Raw genomic sequence first — 22,858 nt, forward strand, 5'->3', positions numbered from 1 at the left:
AACTTGAATTTTGTTTCACATTTTTTATTCCGCATTTATTCGATTATTTGGTACTGTTTGTATTCAACCCCCCCTTCTACAAACACATTGGGACCTAACAAATCATGATAAACAAACACAAGAAAATAATAACTAAACTAATTATATTAAAACAGAGTACGTCACAAGAGTAAATAAGTTCAAAGCAAGAAAACTAGCATCCAACGTTACAACGAAACAAGAATCACAAGAAGATATGCTTCCTCTTCGTTGCGGTGTGCTAAATCGGTCTTCTTCCTTATCTCCTTCGCTCCTTGCGTAAAAACACAATCTTCTAAAATCCACACTTGTGAAAACGTCTCAAATCTACTTATATAATAGTCCCATAAAACTCAGATTACATAGACGTGGAAACCAAACAGAAGTAGAAGTCCTAAAATAATTTGTCTTTTTTCTCGACCCTGCGCGGCCGCTCCGCATAGCTGAGCGGGCGCTCAGCTTGCTGAGCGCCCGCTCGGGCGCTCAGCTTGCTGAGCGCCCGCTCGGGCGCTCAGACCTCTACTGGAAAAAATCTGATTTTGCTCGGTTTCTTCGCCGTAATCTGCCCGTTTCTTTCCTCTCGCAATGGTGAACACATGCCAAGGCTTATTCTTGATGATTTCTCCCCCGAAATGCAACTAAAACCCTGAAATGCATAAACACTAGAAAAACGCATCAAATACACAAAATACTTGATTTCAAGATACCAATTTAAGCCATTTTAAGACGTTCTAAGTGGTATAAAATGCCACTTATCAACCTCCCCAGGCTTAAATCCCCTGGATGCATCTGCGGATAGTGGATCTGACATAGGTGCAGATCGGAAACTTGTTGACAATGATTCAGATATTACCTGATGAGTCACAAGGAAATGTCTTCACAGACATTAGAAGAGAACTTTGATCTTTATGCTAAATTCGTTGGATCATTGTTTACCTTCCCAGAATTCAAATCTGGAACCCTAAAAGGGAAACTAGCAACTTGTAGATTATGACTCAGATTTATCTGACGAGTTTAACAAGGATGGGGATTTGCGAACTCCCATTGTACCACCTGTGACCTCCTTAAGGATGGCTAAGGTGATTTTCCTTGCAGGTATAGCTGGATTATGGAGCTATGAGAGAAAAGTGATACACTTGTGAGAATGAGTGTAAACACGAGTGGAGAAAAGAGTGAAACACATGTGAGGTACACTAAACAGAATCACACACTCACAGTGAGGAAGAAAGAGAAATTTCTTGTTATTTCTTTTCCAACCAAGTGAATATGAGAACTCCTTCAGACGACGGCATACATTCCTTCTTTAAGGGGGAGATAAAAGCTTAAGTAATAGTTTGGAGGATTCCTCAACTAAGGGGGAGAAATAGCAGGGAGTAAGAAAAAGATCCAACATGTACACTACACCACACCTTTGTTGTTTGTAACTACGGATCCTATTGTACGGGAGAGGTGGTAAACACAAGGTGATTTTCTAGTAAGGGAAGAAGCTGTTTTCAAAAGGGGAGTACCATTGGCTTTTATCTGCGGATCCTATTGTACGGGAGATGTGGTAAACGAAGGTGATCTTCTTTAATCAGTTGATTCTTATAGGGGGAGAAGCAAGATAGATATGCGCTTCTCAACAGGAAATGTGGTTGTACAAATGAAGATGAAACTACTTGAAGATATGTTCAGTCTAGAGGAACATCTATTTGGAATCTGGAAAAGGTTAAATGTTATCCAGAACTTTTCTGCTATTTACTTTGCATTTCTGTTTATAATTTTTTCTTATTTGTTAGTTGAGTTATCCTCTAAGTATTTGTGTGTTATTGTCTAACAAACAAATAGGGGGAGATTGTAAGGCATATGTCATAGCCTATTTGTATATTCGAGGATTTAACTCAACTCAAATAAGAATGTAATAAGTAAATAGTGGATCTACCGTCAAAGAGATCTCGCAAAGTAATATCTATCAAAGGATTCAGAAACAAGGTTCATCTACAGACTTGAGGAATTTATTCACTGGAAGAAGTTCAAGAAATTGATCATGCCTCAGTAATATAAATCAAGGTTGTGGATTTAATCAATTGACAGAGATCTCGTCAGGGTATCAGAGAATTACAAGGATTTAATCTGAAAAAAATCAAGTATCAAAGTCAAGACATGAAGAAACGTCACGGAAGTTAGTCACTCATGAACCAGACAGTACATCGAGTGTCAACATTGAAGTGGTGAAATTGATTCATAATTGACTGTGATTATCAGAAGATTTTCAGAAGAATGGTTGCTGCTCAAGATTAGTATTAATTCTCTATTAATTAATTAAGTCATATAATTTAATTAAGAAAATAAATTATATCTGCAAAGATTAATTTATTGATTAATTGAATTAATTGATTAATTAATTCAGAATTAATATTAAGGATTTTCAGAATTTAAATTGGATTAAAATCTATTTAAATTCAACAAGACAAATCTGATTGAACTAATATGACAATCGGTATGACAATCAATAGTCATACCGAAAGTCATGCTAGTACAAATAATTGTCTTGCCGAAAGTTACACTAGAAGAGGATTGTCTTGCTAGTTCAATCAGATAGTCTTGCTAGTTCATTTGATAGTCATACCGAAAGTCATACTAGCTCAACTGATTGTCTCACCGAAAGTCTTGCTAGTTCAAAAGGATTGTCATGCCAGCTCTATTCTATTCGGTTGATTACTTAAAGACAGAAAGCAGCCATTCAACAAAAAATCATCCAGAACACAGAAGTCAAGAACAAAGCAGAAAAGAAAAACAAGCAGCAATATTTCATCTTTTCATCTGCATAATTCAAGATCATATTTCTAGTTTTTATTGTTAAATCCAAACCACTAGAAATCTTTATCTTGCTCTTGTGTAATAATCTAGCGGATCAAAATCCCTAGAACTTAATCTCAAATCGCGTTTAGCATTTGATTCTAATTATTGCAAAAATAGTAAAAGGTCATGTCGAACTTATTCTAGATTTTTGATAATTAATTTGAGATTAATTTCTTGTAATCGATACCGTTGTTGTAACACCCTTCAAGTTTAATAATATTCTTATTTAACTTGAATTTTGTTTCAATTTTTATTCCGCACTTAATTCGATTATTCGGTACTGTTTGTATTCAACCCCCCTTCTACAAACACATTGGGACCTAACAAAATGTTAGTTGTTATTCTTTAACAATCAACTATGGTAATTTGTAGACGGGGGGTTGAATACAAATCAATTCTTTTTGAAAATTTTGAACAGAAACTTAAGGCTTATAAACATAAGGAAGAAAAATACAAAAAATAAAAATTTTGTGTGGTTTGTTTTTTAGCTTACCACCTGGTATATATATATATGTTAGATATTGAATCACACGCAGGGGGTGAATGTGTTTTAGTATTTTTCTGTTTTTCTTGAATTATTTAAGGTGGTGAACAAAGTAAATTAAATCTTATAGTGAAATTTGTTATACTGAAATTAAACAAGTAAGAACAGTGGACAAAGATCTTTCAAAAATCACTTAATTTTATATTAAAAATTAAGAATGTTTTGCTACAAAATTTCTAGGCTCTTTGTTGATAAAGAGCTTAGCTTATTTCTTGAGAGAATACAAGATCTTTCTTATCTAAATTGTTACTTCTAAACAAAGCATCCAGAGTTTACTTTATAGAACAGTAAATACTGGTTATTACACAACATGCAACAACATGTACTAAACCCTATTTTTGGATAACCAAATCTTTCTATTTCTGGCTTAGTGTATCTTTGCTAATCTTGCACGCCTGTGACTTTACTTTGCCAGTTTATCTTGGCCTTGTTGGATTTTTAAACGCAGCGGGGGCATGGCAAAATACTTTCGCACATATAAAATCCAATTAAAAGCATACAGATCATGAATAAAAATTCGAGGGATCGAATCTAACCTTTAAAATTAATTCGGAGACAACGATCAGAGATCCTTAGCAGTTGCTCCTCAAGTGTGAAGCACTCCACCGGTATCCACCAAGAAAACGATGTTAAGGAGGAGGAAGGAGGTGGAGAGAATTGGGTTTTCCAAACTTTTTGGGTTTTGGGGTTCAATGGTTCGAATAAAAATAGGGTCTATAATAGTGTATTTATAGGCAAAATTTTCAGCTGAAATTTTCCCATAAATATTATTATTATTATCCCATTTATTATTCTCATTAATAATTAAAACACCTTTTAATTATTAATCCTTTTTCTAAACACTTTAGAAATAATTCTCTCTCTTGATTTAATTTCCAAAAATTAAATCCTTAATTAATAATATTAAGAACTTTTCTTAATTAATTTATAATTAATTAAATCTCCTTTAATCAATTATTAAATTTGCCAATTAATTATTTATTTCATAAATAAATAATTATTAGCCATTATTAATTAATTCCTCCACCATTAAATCATTCTCTTTTTATGGTGTGACCCTGTATGTTCAATATTAAGCCGGTAGTAGAAATAAATAATAATAAAACTATTTTATCATTATTTATATAAATTCTCTAATTTATTAAATATGATTAATTAATTAATCACATTTATTCTATATCGTGAGGGATACTTCTCAGCATATCGCGACTATCCGGATAATATGAATTCACTGCTTAGAATACCAAGAACCTATTCAGTGAATAGTTACCGTACAATAAACTCCTTCTACCCTACAATGTCCCGATTAAATACAAGGCATGGATCTCGTGTCAAGTCTATCTAATTTAATCACTTGCTTACCAATTACTATGCTTAGTTCTATGCAAATTAGAAACTCCTTTCTAATTTTATTCACTCTGGCCAGAGATTCCTGAACTAGCATAAGTGGATCAGCCTTGAACATTCGCTTCCTTCACTGGAAGGGGTAGATCCTATATTGATCATACACTATCTTCGTGTATAAATTCTTATACCCAGTAGAGCCCTAATAATTGTCCCTGGAGACTAAGAACTAAACCAAAGCATAATTCAGTGTATACAAGATGACTATGATGACCTCAAATCTAAGGATACTTGTACAACTATCACTATGTGAACAACTGCTAACACGTGAGTGAACTCCATCAGTTGTTCAGTTGTGCGAGTCATGTTCAGTGAACTTATTCTATAATAAGCACCTACATACTAGCTATAGTGTCACCACATAAATGTCTATGAGAACAGACATCCTTCATAATGAAGCAAGCATAGTATGTACCGATCTTTGCGGATTATTAAATACCAGTTAGTAATCCTATGACCAGGAACTATTTAAGTTTAGAGTTATCATCTTTTTAGGTCTCACTATTATGATCTCATCATAATCCATAAAAAGCTTTACTCTAAACTATGGTATATCTTATTTAAACACTTAAATAGATAGAGCCCGTAATAAAAACAAAACAAGTCTTTTATTAATATTAATGAAATCAAAACAGATTACATAAAAAGTTATTCCTAAATCCTAATACCTGATTGGACTTAGGAAATATTCCTTTCAATCTCCCACTTGTACTAAAGCCAATCACTCTGGTATCTAATACTCATCTAGTCTTTATGACGATCAAAGTGACTTTCAGAAAGTAGCTTTGTGAGTGGGTCTGCTATGTTGTTATGTGTGTCAACTCTAATTCAATACAATATAAGAAATGTTACCGCGCTCCCACTAACCCTTTTGTAGACGCATGGTTCATCTTCATTTTTTATAAAATCAAACTCTTTGATTGTCTCATCAAAACGAATGTTCCATCTTTCGAGAAGCTTGCTTTAAACCATATATGGTTCGCAGCAGCTTACACACTAGGTTTTCATTTTTCTTGGAAAGAAAACCATCTGGCTATATGCCAGATCTCATAGTCGTAGTAAGCAGCAATCGCAAGCAAAATCTGAACTGATTTTAACAGGGCTATAGGTAAAAGGTTTCATCAAAGTCAATCCATTGCCTTTGTTTGAATCCTTTTGCCAAATGCCTGGCCTTAAAGGTCTCCACCTGGCCATCTGCTATAATCTATCTTTTGTATACCGTATACATAGATTCCATTCTGGATTTCATGGCACTATGCCATTTCTCTGAGTCAACACTACTCATAGCCTCATTATAGGTTATAGGGTCGTCATCATCAATGATCGACAACTCATTATCATTCTCAATGACAAGGCCATATTACCTCTCAGGTTGGCGAGACACTTTCCCTGATCTATGAATGGGCTGTTCCACAAAAGGTTGTTCAGTCAGAACAGGTGTTTCCACTCGATCTGTAGTAGTTTGTGCTTCTTGAACTTTATCAAGTTTAATTTTGCTCCCACTGTTTCCTTCAAGGATAAACTCCTTTTCCAAGAAGGTAGCATGTCTGGAGACAAACACCCGATGATCGGTGCAAAAGTAATACCCTAAAGTCTCTTTAGGATATCCCACAAAACTACATTTTACGGATCGATATTCCAGCTTATCTGGGTCAACTTACTTGACATAAGCTGGACATCCCCAAATCTTAACGTGTTTAAGACTCGGTTTCCTTTCTTTCCATATCTCATACGAAGTTTGAGGAACAGATTTTTGAAAGGCACCTTATTCAGTAAATATGCTGAGGTTTCCAATGCATAACCCCATAGGAATACTGGAAGATTTGCATAGCTCATCATGGACCGAACTATGTCTAACAAAGTTCGATTTCTCCTTTCAGATACCAATCTGGAGGCGTCCACTGGGAGACTATACCATTTACTTTGAGATAATCTAGAAACACTCCATTAAAGTATTCACCACCTCGATCTAATCGAAGAATTATAATACTATGTTTGGTTTATTTCTCCACTTCATACTTATATTCTTTGAACTTTTCAAAGGCTTCAGACTTGTGTTTCATCAAACACATATCCGAATCTAGATCTATCATCTATGAAAGTAATGAAGTATGAAAATCCACCCATGGCTTGCGTAGACATTGGTCCACATACATCTGTGTGTACCATTCCTAGCAAATTTGCAGTCCTCTCTCCATGTCTACTAAATGGAGACTGCAGTGCCACAATAAAGTGAAATTTTCATCATCCCTTTTCTTTTATTAGTTTGTTCAATCTGAAGTAAATTATGTCACATTTATACAGACCATTATTTAAAGTACCACGTCCATAAAGAATATTATCTCTAAGAATATAACATTCATTATTCTCAATAATAAATGAAAATCCAGCCAAGTCTAACATGGGAATAATAATACTCACAATCGAGGGAACAAAATAACAATTATTTAAAACAATAGTCTTGCCCGTAGGCATATGTAAATGAAATGATTCTACATCTTCAGCAGCAACTCTTGCTCCATTTCCCATCAGTAGAATCACCTCCTCTTCCTCAAGAGTCCTACTTCTCCTTGGTCCCTGCAACAAATTGCAGATATGAGAACCACAGGCGGTATCTAATACCCAAGTAGAAATTTGATTTAATGACATATTCACTTCTATCATGAACATACCTGAATCAGAAGCGGTAGTCTCACTACCCTTCTTCTTCTTCAATTCTGCAAGGTAAACCTTGCAGTTCCTCTTCCAGTGCCCCACCTTGTTACAGTGAAAGCAAACAACTTTGCTCTTGGGGTCTTCAGCTTTTGGTGGAACCGGCATTTTCTCACCTACTTTCTTCTTCTTGGAAGAGTTCCTCTTCCTTTTCTTAGGATTGGAACTTTCACCAATTAGAAGAACGGAACTCTTCTTAGGGGGAAAATTCGATTCCGCAGTCTTCAACATGTTGTGGAGTTCAGGCAGGCTGACATCCAACTTATTCATGTGAAAGTTCATAACAAACTGCGAGAACGAACTCGGAAGCGATTGCAAGACCAAGTCTTGGCTCAGCTCCCCATCCATGGCAAAACCAAGTTGTCCAAGACGTTCAATCAAATTGATTATCTTAAGTACATGGTCATTCACAGATGATCCCTCGGACATCCTACAACCGAACAACTCATTCGATATCTCATATCGAGCTGTCCTCCCCGCCACATCATACAACTCTTGTAGATGCATTAGGATAGTGTGAGCATCCATATGCTCATGTTGCTTCTGTAGCTCAATGTTCATGGAAGCTAGCATGATGCATTGAGCAATATTTGCATCATCTATCCACTTACGATACACAACATGTTCATCATTATGTGCATCACTAGCAGGTTTAGTAGGCTTAGGTGAGTCAATCACGTATTCCAGCTTCTCAATCCTGAGAACAATTCTCAAGTTTCGAAGCCAGTCAGCATAATTAGGACCAGTCAATTTGTGAGCATCCAGTATGCTCCTTAGTGATAGTGCAGAAGACATAATGTATATTGTAAATCTGTAAATGATAAACACATAACAACACTTAGCAAATATTCGATTTCATTTCTAAACACTATATGAATCGGGTCTTTATTCATAAGTGGCTCCCACTAGTTTATCTAATTTATTCAACCCCCTACGTGAAAAATTAAGCATTCATAATGCTAGTGGGAATAGGGATCCTACATTCCATTACACAACCCCGGCTGTGGCACGAAACGCCATGTAATGTTCAATAGGAAGACAACTCTTGTCAATTACATCTAATGTTATTCCCTAATCAAACTTTAGCCTCTTGAATAATTGAGTCACAGCTGTGGCACGACAAACTCAATATTCTAAGTCAAGTCAAACCCAACATTCCGTACAATTGAATCAGTCCCCAAAGGCCCACGGCTGTGGCACGTAACGACCTTTAGATTCTTATTCAATGTACACATCTCTATGTAATAGACAAGTATTTCTTATTTCGAAATCAAAGCCCTCGGCTGTGGCACGAAACGACAATGATTTAAAAATAAGAACTACTTTTCTATCATGTTGGAAGGCTATGACCAACACAAGCCCGTTGTGTCATTGGCCAATTACTACTTGATATTATTTAATTTTAGAGGGATTATATTACGTTACAATCATAATCATATTATAAAGAAATTCTTCCTTTTAAATTAAATATTTCAAATCAATAATCAATAATCAGATGATTCCCAGATCGGGTGGAGCATTGTCAAGAGGCGTCACTTAATAACTCTTTCTTACAGATAGAAATCTGTTGTTGACAGAATCATCCTTTCTCTCATATCGAAAATTCATATTCAATTACGTGTTTCATAAACACAAGAATCTCATGATTGTATTCATAATATTATTATTAAGGTTATGAAACAATTTCACTATACTAGGTTGTCTAACAAACGCCTTATGTTCATTTAAGTTCACCTAAATCTATCATCGCATGATAAACTAAGCATATATCACATATATAAACAAGAATAAACATCAAGGTAGGCATGTTACATCATCTAGCACATTACAACAACTTCAAAAATTCATAATAAATAATCTATACATCATAAAATTATGAAAAAAATACCCAGATGATCTACAACACTTGTAGAACCCAGATCAACATTCAAAATTATTCTGAGAAACGATTTCTCATCAGACAAAATTAATCTATGATATAACTTGTAAAAATCATAATTAATTCATACAAGCACATAAAATTCTGAAATTTTTACCACAGATCTATATGCATACAATCTATGCTCTGATACCATTGTTGGATTTTTAAATGCAGCGGGGGCATGGCAAAATACTTTCGCACATATAAAATCCAATTAAAAGCATACAGATCATGAATAAAAATTCGAGGGATCGAATCTAACCTTTAAAATTAATTCGGAGACAACGATCAGAGATCCTTAGCAGTTGCTCCTCAAGTGTGAAGCACTCCACCGGTATCCACCAAGAAAACGATGTTAAGGAGGAGGAAGGAGGTGGAGAGAATTGGGTTTTCCAAACTTTTTGGGTTTTGGGGTTCAATGGTTCGAATAAAAATAGGGTCTATAATAGTGTATTTATAGGCAAAATTTTCAGCTGAAATTTTCCCATAAATATTATTATTATTATCCCATTTATTATTCTGATTAATAATTAAAACACCTTTTAATTATTAATCCTTTTTCTAAACACTTTAGAAATAATTCTCTCTCTTGATTTAATTTCCAAAAATTAAATCCTTAATTAATAATATTAAGAACTTTTCTTAATTAATTTATAATTAATTAAATCTCATTTAATCAATTATTAAATTTGCCAATTAATTATTTATTTCATAAATAAATAATTATTAGCCATTATTAATTAATTCCTCCACCATTAAATCATTCTCTTTTTATGGTGTGACCCTGTAGGTTCAATATTAAGCCGGTAGTAGAAATAAATAATAATAAAACTATTTTATCATTATTTATATAAATTCTCTAATTTATTAAATATGATTAATTAATTAATCACATTTATTCTACATCGTGAGGGATACTTCTCAGCATATCGCGACTATACGGATAATATGAATTCACTGCTTAGAATACCAAGAACCTATTCAGTGAATAGTTACCGTACAATAAACTCCTTCTACCCTACGATGTCTCGATTAAATACAAGGCATGGATCTCGTGTCAAGTCTATCTAATTTAATCACTTGCTTACCAATTACTATGCTTAGTTCTATGCAAATTAGAAACTCATTTCTAATTTTATTCACTCTGGCCAGAGATTCCTGAACTAGCATAAGTGGATCAGCCTTGAACATTCGCTTCCTTCACTGGAAGGGGTAGATCCTATATTGATCATACACTATCTTCGTGTACAAATTCCTATACCCAGTAGAGCCCTAATAATTGTCCCTAGAGACTAAGAACTTAACCAAAGCATAGTTCAGTGTACACAAGATGACTATGATGACCTCAAGTCTAAGGATACTTGTACAACTATCACTATGTGAACAACTGCTGACACGTGAGTGAACTCCATCAGTTGTTCAGCTGTGCGAGTCATGTTCAGTGAACTTATTCTATAATAAGCACCTACATACTAGCTATAGTGTCACCACACAAACGTCTATGAGAATAGACATCCTTCATAATGAAGCAATCATAGTATGTACCGATCTTTGTGGATTATTAAATACCAGTTAGTAATCCTATGACCAGGAACTATTTAAGTTTAGAGTTATCATCTTTTTAGGTCTCACTATTATGATCTCATCATAATCCATAAAAAGCTTTACTCTAAACTATGGTATATCTTATTTAAACACTTAAATAGATAGAGCCCGTAATAAAAATAAAATAAGTCTTTTATTAATGTCAATGAAATCAAAACAGATTACATAAAAAGTTATTCCTAAATCCTAATACCTGATTGGACTTAGGACATATTCCTTTCAGGCCTTTGATCTTGTACTCTTCAAGCTGCTTTTGTAGACTTGGCAATCCAACTAATTAGATTGTTTGTTACTTGATAATCTTGGATATTGAACTGGTCTGCATTTTGTACTTTGAGTTTTATCTCGAGATCTCCAGTTTTGTATATAGAGAACTTGACATCTCGATAAGTATATTGGCTTATCGAGATCTCTAATCACTCTATAGATGTTTTGACTTATCGAAGTCTTTGAGTTCTCTATAAGAGAATTTGGCTTGTCGAGATCTCACATCTTCATGTCTCCATTTTGACTTATCGATAACTATGAGTTCTCTAGTGACAAATAGACTTGTCGATATCTCCAATCTTCATGTCTTCAATTTGGCTTATCGATATCTCCGAGTTCTCTAGTAGCTTTTCCTGACTTGTCGATAAGTCATTCTGGAGTTCTCGAATGACTTCTCTATAATACTTAATCTGTGACTTGTAGAGATCTTGATTTAGAATATTTTTTCCAAAACAAATTTATTCAACTCCAAGTTTCTTCACAATTCTTCTGAGGCATGATCTTCTTGATCTTCTTCCAGATAGAATTCTTAGGTTTGATACTGTTTACAGAAAAAGACTCCAGTCTGCCCTTGAACATTTTTTACAGACTTAAGAATTACAATACATAATGCAAACATAAATTATCATAAAACTTACTTAGGGTTGTCATATTGACTTAGTCTTGTTATTGTACAGGCATGTCTTGCACAACAATATATATATATATATATATATCGAGGAAAATTTTTATGTAAATTACAAGTGCAATTTCACAATTGTGTTTTCAATTTTTCTCTCCAGATAATTCTCTCTAAGAATGAACACTCTAAAAACCATTTCTTGACAGATAATAATGCCACTACTTGGTTTATATCACCAAGTTACAATCTTTTCTAGACAAAGTACAACACAGTCTTCTAGGTTAATTTTATCTTGACACGTTGTTTTGAATATGCCTCCAATTTTCCATGCATGAAAAATAGAATATTTCTTCTTCTTCTTCTTTTTCTTCTTCTTCTTCTTCTTCAGAATTTAAGATCACATGCAAAATTTGTCTTGAACCCCATTTTCTTTGCCAATATTCCAATCAACCCATGTGCTATGTCAGAATCAGGATTTGACCACTGTCAGGTCACTATCAAAAGCTATTTAAATTTCCTTAACTGTTGCCAGTGATTAGTTAGCCGTTGATGGATTAATGCAGTTAGTCGTTGATGTTGTAACTTCACTTAGCAGTTGATAACTCATTCACTTAATTAGAATTACATGGCATCACATATTTACAACTAGCCACCATATTTTTGATTATCAATTGAGTCAACATGACTTGTGAATGAATAAAAACTACTATGAAAATCTCTTAGAAAATGTTACAAAATTCTCATAGGTTGATGGGCTAGCCTTTCAACGACTATCCCTTAGGATGGTTAGCTGTAGAAGGCTACAAAGTAACTTAATACAATTATGCTACGTGTTTTACTTATCATCATGAATTTGACCAAATTGCTAATATTATTTTTAATGAGGATAGTTCTATTATGGACATCTAAAATAATGAGGTGACTACTCTTATGGAACTAAACTCAAGGTTAAACCAAAAGCAACCACAACCAAGTGATGACAACCCTGCATCTCCCACTCCATTTAATTACACCCGGTTTATGCATGACACCTTAGTAGAAGATTATAGTGATGGTGGGTAAGAATCAGACATATGTGATGCTGCGTATAATATTGAATAGGAAAGAATGGCATCAAATAACACCGATGAGGATGACACTTCTTGTTACCCTATTTTTAATGAGAGAGATGACATGGCCAACTCGTATTTTGAGTGTGCTTGTTGTTTGGTATTGCAAGATTTTTTAGAGCAACAGTAAGACAACATGCCATAGTAAACATGAAAGCTATAATGCATTTCAAGAATTTTGGTAGGAAAAATCAGTTTTGTGAAGGTAAATGATGCTCTTGAAAAATTATGCATTACCAAAGCCAAACACACAAATATTTCATGTGAAAACTTTGATAAAAACTCACAAATGTTCACCAACTTTCACACTGAAAATGATAGCGACATGATGAATTGCACAACATTATGAGAATAAGATTAGAATGAATCCAAGTTAGTCAATTCCTTGTTTTCATAAGAAGGTTTTGAATGACTTAGGCTGTGATGCTAGTGTGCACAATGTTGGCAGATTAAAAAGAAAGGCTTTAGTGGTTATTAAAAGGAACCATATTGCACAATATGGTTTATTATGGGACTATGTTAATGCATTGAAGAAGGCAATACCTGAATCTACTGTGGAGCTGATTTTAGATGATCAGGAGGTTGGTGTGGGGGGAGGAGATTCAAGAGAATGTACATTTCTTTAGGGCATGTCAGCCAATGGCCTATTGAAAAATGATTGCATAATTGATTGTTTCCTAATGTACTACATTGAAAAAAGAGTGCAAGTTTAAAGGTGATATGTGATGTATGTGTTTTGACATATATTATCAAAAAGTGAAAATTTCGCATAGTCAACATGTCTTAATACCATTAAATCTAACCAACAGAATTTTTTGAGCATGATTAGATAAATCAAGTGATTAACTACTATCTCTTTTCGTCCAATGTTCTGTGTTCAGTTTTCGCTCAGTCCAAAAATATGTTAAAATATATACTTAATTATAAGTAATATAAGTTTAATTATTTTTTAAAAAGACCAATCAATCAAATTTTTTAGAAGCATATATGAAATTCTTTCTTTTTTGTTAAATTAAATCTCGAAAAATCAATATCATTTCTGCCAAATATTTATTTTAAAATTCACAAATGACACTATTAGTATTTGCTAATTAGTTGCGCGCATTAGTTGGATTTGACTATTTTTATTTGCATGCCCGTGTATATTTTTATAATTAATCGTATAAAAAATCTTATAAAAAAATTTAATAAAAAAATTGAATTTAAATTTGATATTGTAATAATATTTAGAGCTGGGTACTAAGAGAAGCTATATATTTCTTCTCATGACAATCAACCAAATTTAAGATATATTCTTGATATCAGTTAAATATTGAAAAAATGATAAAAATAACATTTTTTTAGAGAATAAGTGACAATAATACTTATTTTCAATAATTTGGCTATTTTTACCAACCAAATACTTATTCAGACTGGGTATCTCAAAAAATTTTATTTTCTCATTTTCTTATGTAAAAATGCATTTTTCGAAAAAATTCAAATTCCTAGAGAATGGATATTCATGCATATACCCACTCTGAGAAAGCGTATCTCATATAACTAGTTTCAGAAAGCGTATTTCAACTTAAAAAAATAAAAATTACGTTAAATACCCGGTCTGAGATGGTGTATTTCAATTATCCAATATGAGAAAGCATATCTCGCCGATATTTTTGACGGCATATCTCAAATTTGGTATTTAGGCTACCAATTAAAAAAAATGTTATATTTTTGTCCATCATTCACAAATATTTTTTGATGATTTTTTTGGATGAGTTTGCATAATAAAAGATTTTTAATAATTTTCTATTGATTGGAAAGTGAGAAGATATTTTATAATATTTCAAAATCTCAGGTTACTAGTTTAAAACTCGTGCGTTGCACATAATTACTTTATATAATATAACTTTTTAATTTAATTCCTAAAATAGTAACATGTTTAATAGAAGAAGTTAATATGTTGCTTATAAATAATTATAATATTATTATTTAATTTTATTAAATAGACCCGTCCACTATATTTTTTGAAAGGACATGTTTTAGTTACAATATATTAAAAAAATGTAAGATGTTTTAGTTGAATACGATATTTTCTAATATTATATTATTATTTTAAATTGAATTTGCAGTGTGTTTTTGTTGAAAAATCTAATTGATTAAATATAAATATGCATATTATTTTTGCAAAATAGAGTTTTGGTTAGAAAAATAGAAAAAGTTACGTGTTTATCGAATAAGGTAATTGATCTTTTATTAATAATTATTATATAATTATCGATTTTATTAAATAAACTGGTCCATGATATTTTTGGAGGAGATGTTTTAGTTGGAAATAATTAAAAAAGTTAATGTGTTTTAGTTGAATAATGTAATTTATATTTTAGTTGAAAAATGTAATTGGTTAATTGTTATTGCAAGTAATATTTTTGCAAAAAGAGATGTTTTAGTTGGAAATGTACCGTGTTTTAATAATAATAATAATAATAATAAAGGACCAAAAATCGTTAATTTATTTTCAATATTTTGTATATTATATAATGATATAGTATAAATAGATTCGACAAGAATTATTATTATTATTTTTTAAAATCTGATGAAATTCGATGAAAATTTAATATGGGTTTTTAAAGGTGATAGTAGTGAGTTACACTTCTTAAAATTACTAATCATGAATGAATTAAGCAGGGAACACATATTGTTAAATTAGATAAATTGTTTTAATTTTTTTTGTAATCTAGGATAAAATCAAGAGACTTTTTTAACAAAATTTAATTCTTGAAATCACATATTCTCATGAATTCCAATAAAAACTGGGGCCGAGACAGACTTGCTGCATACTCCACTCATAACCCTACCCCAAGCCCAACACAAATCCGCCCCAAAAAAAACCCCATTAATTTCTTCCATCAAAAGAAAAACAAAATATAAAAACACACACACACACAATATCACGCACACACATACGTTGGCTTTTAAACAACACACACCACTATTCAGGGTTTATTACAAAAACACATTCCCAAACAAAACCCTAAATTTGAATCAGCCTACAATGGCTTATACGAAGCTTGTCAGAGTTTTTTTACTTACCAAACAGCCCCTTTTTCGTCAGCTCTTAGCACCCCAGGTTTGCTTTTTCAATAAAGATTCAATCTTTACAACACATGTATGCATAGATTGTGTTTTTTATGTAATTTGAGTAATGGGTTTTTGTTTTTTTTTTGTCAGGTTTCGATTCCAAGAACAAGATTGAGGTTGCAGACGCCAGATTGTTATATGGGTGTTCGTCAATTGAGTTTTTTCGATAAATTTAAGGAAGAAGTTAATAAGTATGTATAATTATGTATAGCATGTATACATGTGTTTGTGTTTGTTTTTTTTTTGTTTTTAATTGTTGTTCTTGACCTAGAATTGTTTTTTTTTTGTGAATTGTTTGAATTTTTTGGTGTGAGGTTTGATGTAAAGATTGCACTTTTGATAGCTACTGATTTTTTAAGTAATGAGTAAAGAATAGGCAGCATTGTGTAGGTTGGTAATTTGCAATATTGAAAACCGTGAAGTGTTAAGGGGGAATATTAAGGGATACTCGAAGTATAGTTATGTGTTAAAAATTATAAGTTGCAGCTTAATTTGGGGAAATTTTAGGGGATTTAGGGAGGTAAGATAGATGAATTTTTCGGGGTCTAATTGTATTGTGCTAGATTTTAGAAGATTGGACCGGACCCTTGGTTTTGCAAAATTAAATTTTTGTTTGAAATTTTTTGGTGTGAGGTTTATGTATAAATATGGCACTTTTGATAGCTACTGATTTTTTTAAGCAAAGAAAAGGAAGCATTTTTAAGGGTGGTAATTTGCGATATTGAAAATCGTGAGCTGTTAGGGAGGGGGAGATAAGGGATACTTGATGTAGTTGTGTGTTAAAAACGTTAAGTTGCAGCTTAGTTTGGTGAAAATTTAGTGGATTTAGGGGGAGGTAAGAACAGTGGGTTTGCAGGGTCTCACTGTATTTTGTTAGAGTTTAGAAGATTGGATTGAACCCTTGGTTTTGCAAATTAAGTTTTGTTGGATATTTTTATTGCGGAAAGGTCAGAGTTTTAATAGGTGTTGAGAATGGGAAATGAGGTTGTTCATACATTTACCAACATGAATCCTAACTTTGTACTCTCTTCGTCCCTAATTACATGTCCATTTTGATTTCGTAGGAGTCAAATTAACTAATTTTTGACTAAATATATTAATTATCTATTAAATATTTTCAAAATCTGAAATTACATTTTAAAATAGACTAAATCTGATTTCTAAAATTATATATTTTTTATTAATGGGCAATGTATTCAGCGACGGAGGGAGTATTAGGGTTTTCCATCTGTAACTCGTTATGGTGGATTTTTTTTTGTGATATTATAGTTTTTTGTGCATTTTTTTGATTGGTAATTTGGCCTTTGTAAATGTGTAAAAGCACCTGATATGTTTTAGACAGTCTACTAAACTTATGATTTTTTTGGTTGAAGAAATCCAGAGTTGGATCAGTCGGTTAAGGAACTGAAAAAGAAAGCAGAAGAGTTTAGGGGAGCTACAGAAAATTTGAAAGTTAGGTACATTTTAATATTATACTTTCTATATATTATAATTATCATATAATTGGTAATAGGCTGAGACATACTGTTGTATGTCAAGGCTGGACAGACCACTTCTAATGGAGGCTGAGATGGTGAACTGGCGAAATGCAGAACGAAGCAGACAACTGAGCAGCTGTACAAGCATGTGGACGGTGTGTGGAAAGAAGCTGAAGCTACTACGAAAAAGGTTTGAAGTAGTGCCCTCTTCAAATTTCTTTATGTATATAAATCTTGAGTTATGCTCTATTTATCTTCTAAACCTTTTTATGTTGATTTTTTCCTTTAAATTTCAATTTTTTAATTATTCTATTTTTTGTTGATCGCATAACAAAACCTTTATCCAGACTTTACATCAAAAACTTAGTATGCACATATTAATGATGTTCATAAATTTTTCAGCTGAAAATCAACTATCCGGTAAAATATGTAATGGAAAATGCGAAGCTTTGTTTTAATACCATGTGAAAAATTGGTTTTATGTGCTTAGTCCACGACTTGGTTTTTGTACTTTTTAATACTAAATGCGTTACCAAAAGTTTATCAAATCAATAGCAAATCCTATGTAATACTGTCATGTGTGCACACCAACTTGCTTTCTGGATTTTAATTGATCCATGGGAATAAGTGCCTCTGTAAAAGCTTTAGTTGGGAAGATCAGCTTAAATTTTATAGTTTTACGTACCTTTCCCTTTATGGTAGCTAATGTTTCACATTTGTCGATAAGAGATATTTTAGAATTGTACAACTTACATTATCTCTTGTGTTTTTCCATGCACGAAATAGTAATTACACATCCAGTGCCTCTTATCACCTAAAAAGAATTTGTGATTAGTATTCAGGGTATGTTAATAATTCTCCCGTCTTTATTAATGTTTTTTGGTTTAGGTGTCCTCCAATCTAAAGGAAAAAGTTTCAGCTGCTACAGAGGAGGTACAAATTCTTTACCAGGAAATTATCACTTTTGTAAGTGCTTTATTTATGTAGTCATATGTATGATTATCTTTCCTCTTTAAGGTCAAAGAATCTTTTGGGATGGGGAAGCAAGAGTCCTCGGGAACTAATCCTGATTTTAACTCTGGAGTGAACGATGGTAGCAAGTCTGCAAATGGGGAAGGACAGCAAAAATCGGGGCATACTGATGCAGCACAAACATTGTACAGCAAATTCAAGTCTGGCATTGCTTATATTTCTCCCAACTTGTCATCAGCCTACCAGAAAGTCAAGGATACAAAACTTGTTGACTTGGCAAAGAAGGGGTGTGACATTGTGAAGGAAGAGTTAAAAGGCACTCCAACTAGAAAAAGGCGCCTAGAATACACAGCTCCTGAAGTAGACCCTTTTGCAAATATTGAGAGAAGCACCAGAACTGACATTGTGATATTACCTACAAAACAGTCTCGGTGGAGTAAAAAATGGGAAGCAATTAAGGAAAAGGTAGCTTTTTAGACAAGTATAACTAATTTAAATGCTTATTTTTCTATGATGCATCTTTATTAATGTATATAGTATTAAATCCTCAGTTGCGAGGTAATCCAGTATTCAAGCGTGTCGGTGGGTTAAGCGAACCGGTTGTGACAAAGACCCAAGAGGTACATCCCACTTCTGGTATTGTTTACCATATATAGACATGTAGTACAGTATATTTGTTACACCAAGACTGCAGCAACCATTTGTACGAAAAGATAAAGTTGATTTTTGGCTCTCCATGATAATTGTCTAACTGGGCATTGCTGGAAGCAACTCAGGCATGGAATAAAAAATGCAAATGATACTATGTATTAGGGATTGACATGTTTATTTTCAGCGGGTACTGAAAATTAGAGAATTGTAAAATTTATTTTTCTAGTTACTAAATAATGGACATTATGTAGAATCTAATATACAATAGAGTGTATCTCCATGCCGTATACATACATATTTTTGTATTTTAATAGATTTTTAAGAATTAACCACTCACTCATTTTTTCTACATAAACAAATTATTAGATTTTTTCTACATAAACAAATTATTAGCAGTATATATGTATGAGATTATCAAATCTTTGTCGTGTTCTAATATTTCTATTCTTCAGCACTAACCTTTGTGTATTTTTGCTATAAGCTTCTAAGTGATTCTGAACTTTGATTCACAGTTAGCAGAAGATGTGCGGGAAATGTGGGAGGTTTCTGATAATCCTGTCGTGCATAAAATTCAAGAGTATGTGTCCTTGTATATAATTGTATCTTGCTCTATATAATATTCCCGAGACTGTAAATAAGCGAAAGCTAATAGTTAATCACTTCTTCCACTTCTGCAACAGTATAAACGAGAGCGTCTTTGGGGAAACAGCTGCTGGAATATCAGTTAAAGAAATACGTCGTCGAGATCCGTATGATTACATTCTTGTTTTGTTACTACATTATACTCCCTCTGTCCCATCTTAACTGATGTTTGACTCTCCGATACACATATTAAGGTGACAAAAAGTGAAAAACAATTAAAATGAGATGGAGGGAGTATCTAGTACTGATCTTGTCCAGCCCACTAATAGTCATAATATGCAATTTCCTGTTAGATCTTTCTCGTTGCCAGAATTTAGGGACGAGGTTCAAGAAGTTGTCAGGCCAATCCTCAATGCTTACTATAAAGTAAGTCATACGTTCTTATTAGAAGTTGGGTAGATATTCACATTCTGTCGATTTGTAATCTTGGGTGCATTTATATAATATTTGTTCCCTTAAAAAATAAATAAATATAATATTTGTTTTTATATATAATGTGGATAAGGACAGCATTTCTAACATTAATTAGCAACTTTTGCCCTTAATTTTATTCATATTTTATTATCTGTAAAAGCACGTCTGGGCATGTGTATATCATACTCATAGTGAACTTTACTTTACAGGGAGATGTCAAATTTCTGAAGAAGTATTGTATCCCTGAAGTAATTGAACGGTGTAGTGCAGAACACAAGGCTTTTGCAAGCCAAAATATTGTAGTTGATAACAAGGTAAAATAGACCAAATCCAGATGGATTCTCTTGCTTCGGATAGTGTTTTCTTTTCATGTGGTCTGTTTTACTTGGTAATTCTTGAGCAGTTCTTTTTTAAAATGGTCAAATCTTTTGGGTTTTTATTTCTGCATTATATACACATCTTTATTCTGAGTTGCGTAATCATTTCTTATCTTAGTTGAATACATACGTGAAATTTCTGTGATGTAATTCTTCTATGTATAAAGCATGAGTATTGTTTTCACACCTTTACTAAACCCATGGATTGTGCAAACAGGGAACATTATAAGCATGTCGTCTCTAGCTAATTTGGTATCCAACATCCGATCATTAATCACCAACTTATTACCTAGTCTTTTATGAGCATGTTAATTTACCCTAACTTTTCACTCTGAGATCTTACTATACCATTTCCCTTACACCAGATTCTACATGTGTCCGATGTTGATGTAAGAGAAACCAAAATGATGGGAGAAACTCCTGTAATAATTGTTCAGGTAGGAACTTATTTGATATTTAGTTTTCGATATCTCCATTTAGGCAAAATTAATCAATAGCTCTTTCATTGCATCTTGTCCCAGTTTCAAACACAAGAGGTGTACTGTATACGTGATAAAGTTGGATCAGTAGCCGAAGGAGGTCAGGTAATGCCATTTTACACGCCTCACAGTACATGCTGATGTTTTAACTATCTAAAGCAAACTTAAAGGTGGCAATTAGGTTGTTGATTTGATAACTTAATATATTCACTTCAAGGAAAGAAAAAGTTGTACATTTCCTCAATATCGATTTAATCTATACAAGTGTAATCTATACAAGTGTACAGTATCGGTATGATTATGTAAAGACACAGCTATTTCAAGTACCACAAAAGATAAAAAAAAATTGAAGTACAGTTTGGAATAGCAAGACCATCTTCTTGTTACAACTTTTAGAAATATCGACTGCTTCTTGAACTAATTTTTTCGTTAATAGGATATGATCCTCACAGTACAGTATGGGTGGGCCATGCAACGAATGGATGATGAAGAAATTGAAGGAGGCAGTCCTTTCCCAATTTGGAAATTGAGGGAAATGCAGAAATCTGGTTTCCAGGCCCTTATATAAGTATGCATCTCCTAGCTTCTTGATGGATGTTAGTGTCTATAACTTGTTTGCTTATTTGGGTTTTTTCCCAGTATCCCAAATATATAAGATTAAACTTAGTATGGAGTCTTGTAAAAGTTGAGCAGATAATGCAATTATAGATGATACTTTTTGGTTAGCTTTTAAATGGATATGCTAAGTAGTGACTGCAGATTTATCTCTAAGTTAAATATAAATTTAAGATGCAGAGAAATTATAAAAGTTAATTAGTTCATGTTTGAATAGTGCAAAATAAAATTATAGTCTCATTCCATTTCATTGAGTTTTAACTTATTAATACGCATTTCATTTGAACAGGCACAAATGAAAGCTTGGTTCAAGCATTTTGAATGCAAATCAACTCAACCGCTTTTTATAATACAGGGCTGGAAGTGAGCACGAAGCTTCTGACTCTGGGAAAACTTTGAGCAGAAAATAGTTGATACGTTGAAAACTGATAGTTTTGTAAAGAGTATAATGTCATCTCTCTAATAATTTTGTTAACTATAGATTTCTTTTAGATTAATTTTTTGTGCAAGTTGACCGTCTCTCAATATCTGGTGAGAGTCTGTAATGTTTCTCGAATATTAGAAATTGTGCAAAAATGTATTGCGAGATCTTGAACCAAAACTTAGCTACAGCGTCAAATGATTTGACAAGAAATGAAAAAATATATAAATAAGATACTATTAACCTATATTAAGTTGGACATGGTGTTTACCCTTGTTGTATGCTAACATAAAATATGCATGCATGGAAGGGTTTTTAAATTTAGACAAAAATGCTGCAAATGAATAACATAAGCAGAAGTTGTAACTTCTAAAGCCACTTGTGGCCAAAGGAGATCGAGGTGCTCTCACAGCCGTTAAGATTTTGCCGTTGTCAAGATTCCGCCTCACGGTCACTGAAAATTAAGGCCAAAATTCCCTGTCATTTCGCACGGTGTCAAAACGAGTATGTATAATTCGAAAATATAGCAACTGTATTTAGCTACATTGTCTTACACATTTCTCAACACAACACACCCACTCCTCATTTATCACTCAATGATATGAATTAAATTAACTACCCTCCAAACACCTTAACACCATCAGAACCT

General features: G+C 33.0%; 1 protein-coding gene across 1 annotated transcript; it reads left to right on the plus strand.

The window, feature by feature from the left end:
* The first annotated feature begins 15,949 nt into the window (after positions 1–15,949).
* On the plus strand, positions 15,950–22,462 carry LOC141698204 (mitochondrial import inner membrane translocase subunit TIM44-2). Its single transcript, XM_074502857.1, has 15 exons — positions 15,950–16,149; positions 16,251–16,351; positions 17,534–17,617; positions 17,753–17,828; positions 18,527–18,571; positions 18,656–19,075; positions 19,162–19,230; positions 19,774–19,838; positions 19,942–20,010; positions 20,197–20,269; positions 20,527–20,631; positions 21,060–21,131; positions 21,216–21,278; positions 21,610–21,741; positions 22,078–22,462. The coding sequence occupies exons 1-14, from the start codon at positions 16,075–16,077 to the stop codon at positions 21,739–21,741; spliced, it is 1,449 nt and encodes a 482-aa protein (XP_074358958.1). The 5' UTR covers positions 15,950–16,074; the 3' UTR covers positions 22,078–22,462.
* Positions 22,463–22,858: the final 396 nt, after the last annotated feature.

Source organism: Apium graveolens, chromosome 11 (genome assembly GCF_009905375.1).
Source record: "Apium graveolens cultivar Ventura chromosome 11, ASM990537v1, whole genome shotgun sequence".
NCBI classification, from domain to species: domain Eukaryota; kingdom Viridiplantae; phylum Streptophyta; class Magnoliopsida; order Apiales; family Apiaceae; genus Apium; species Apium graveolens.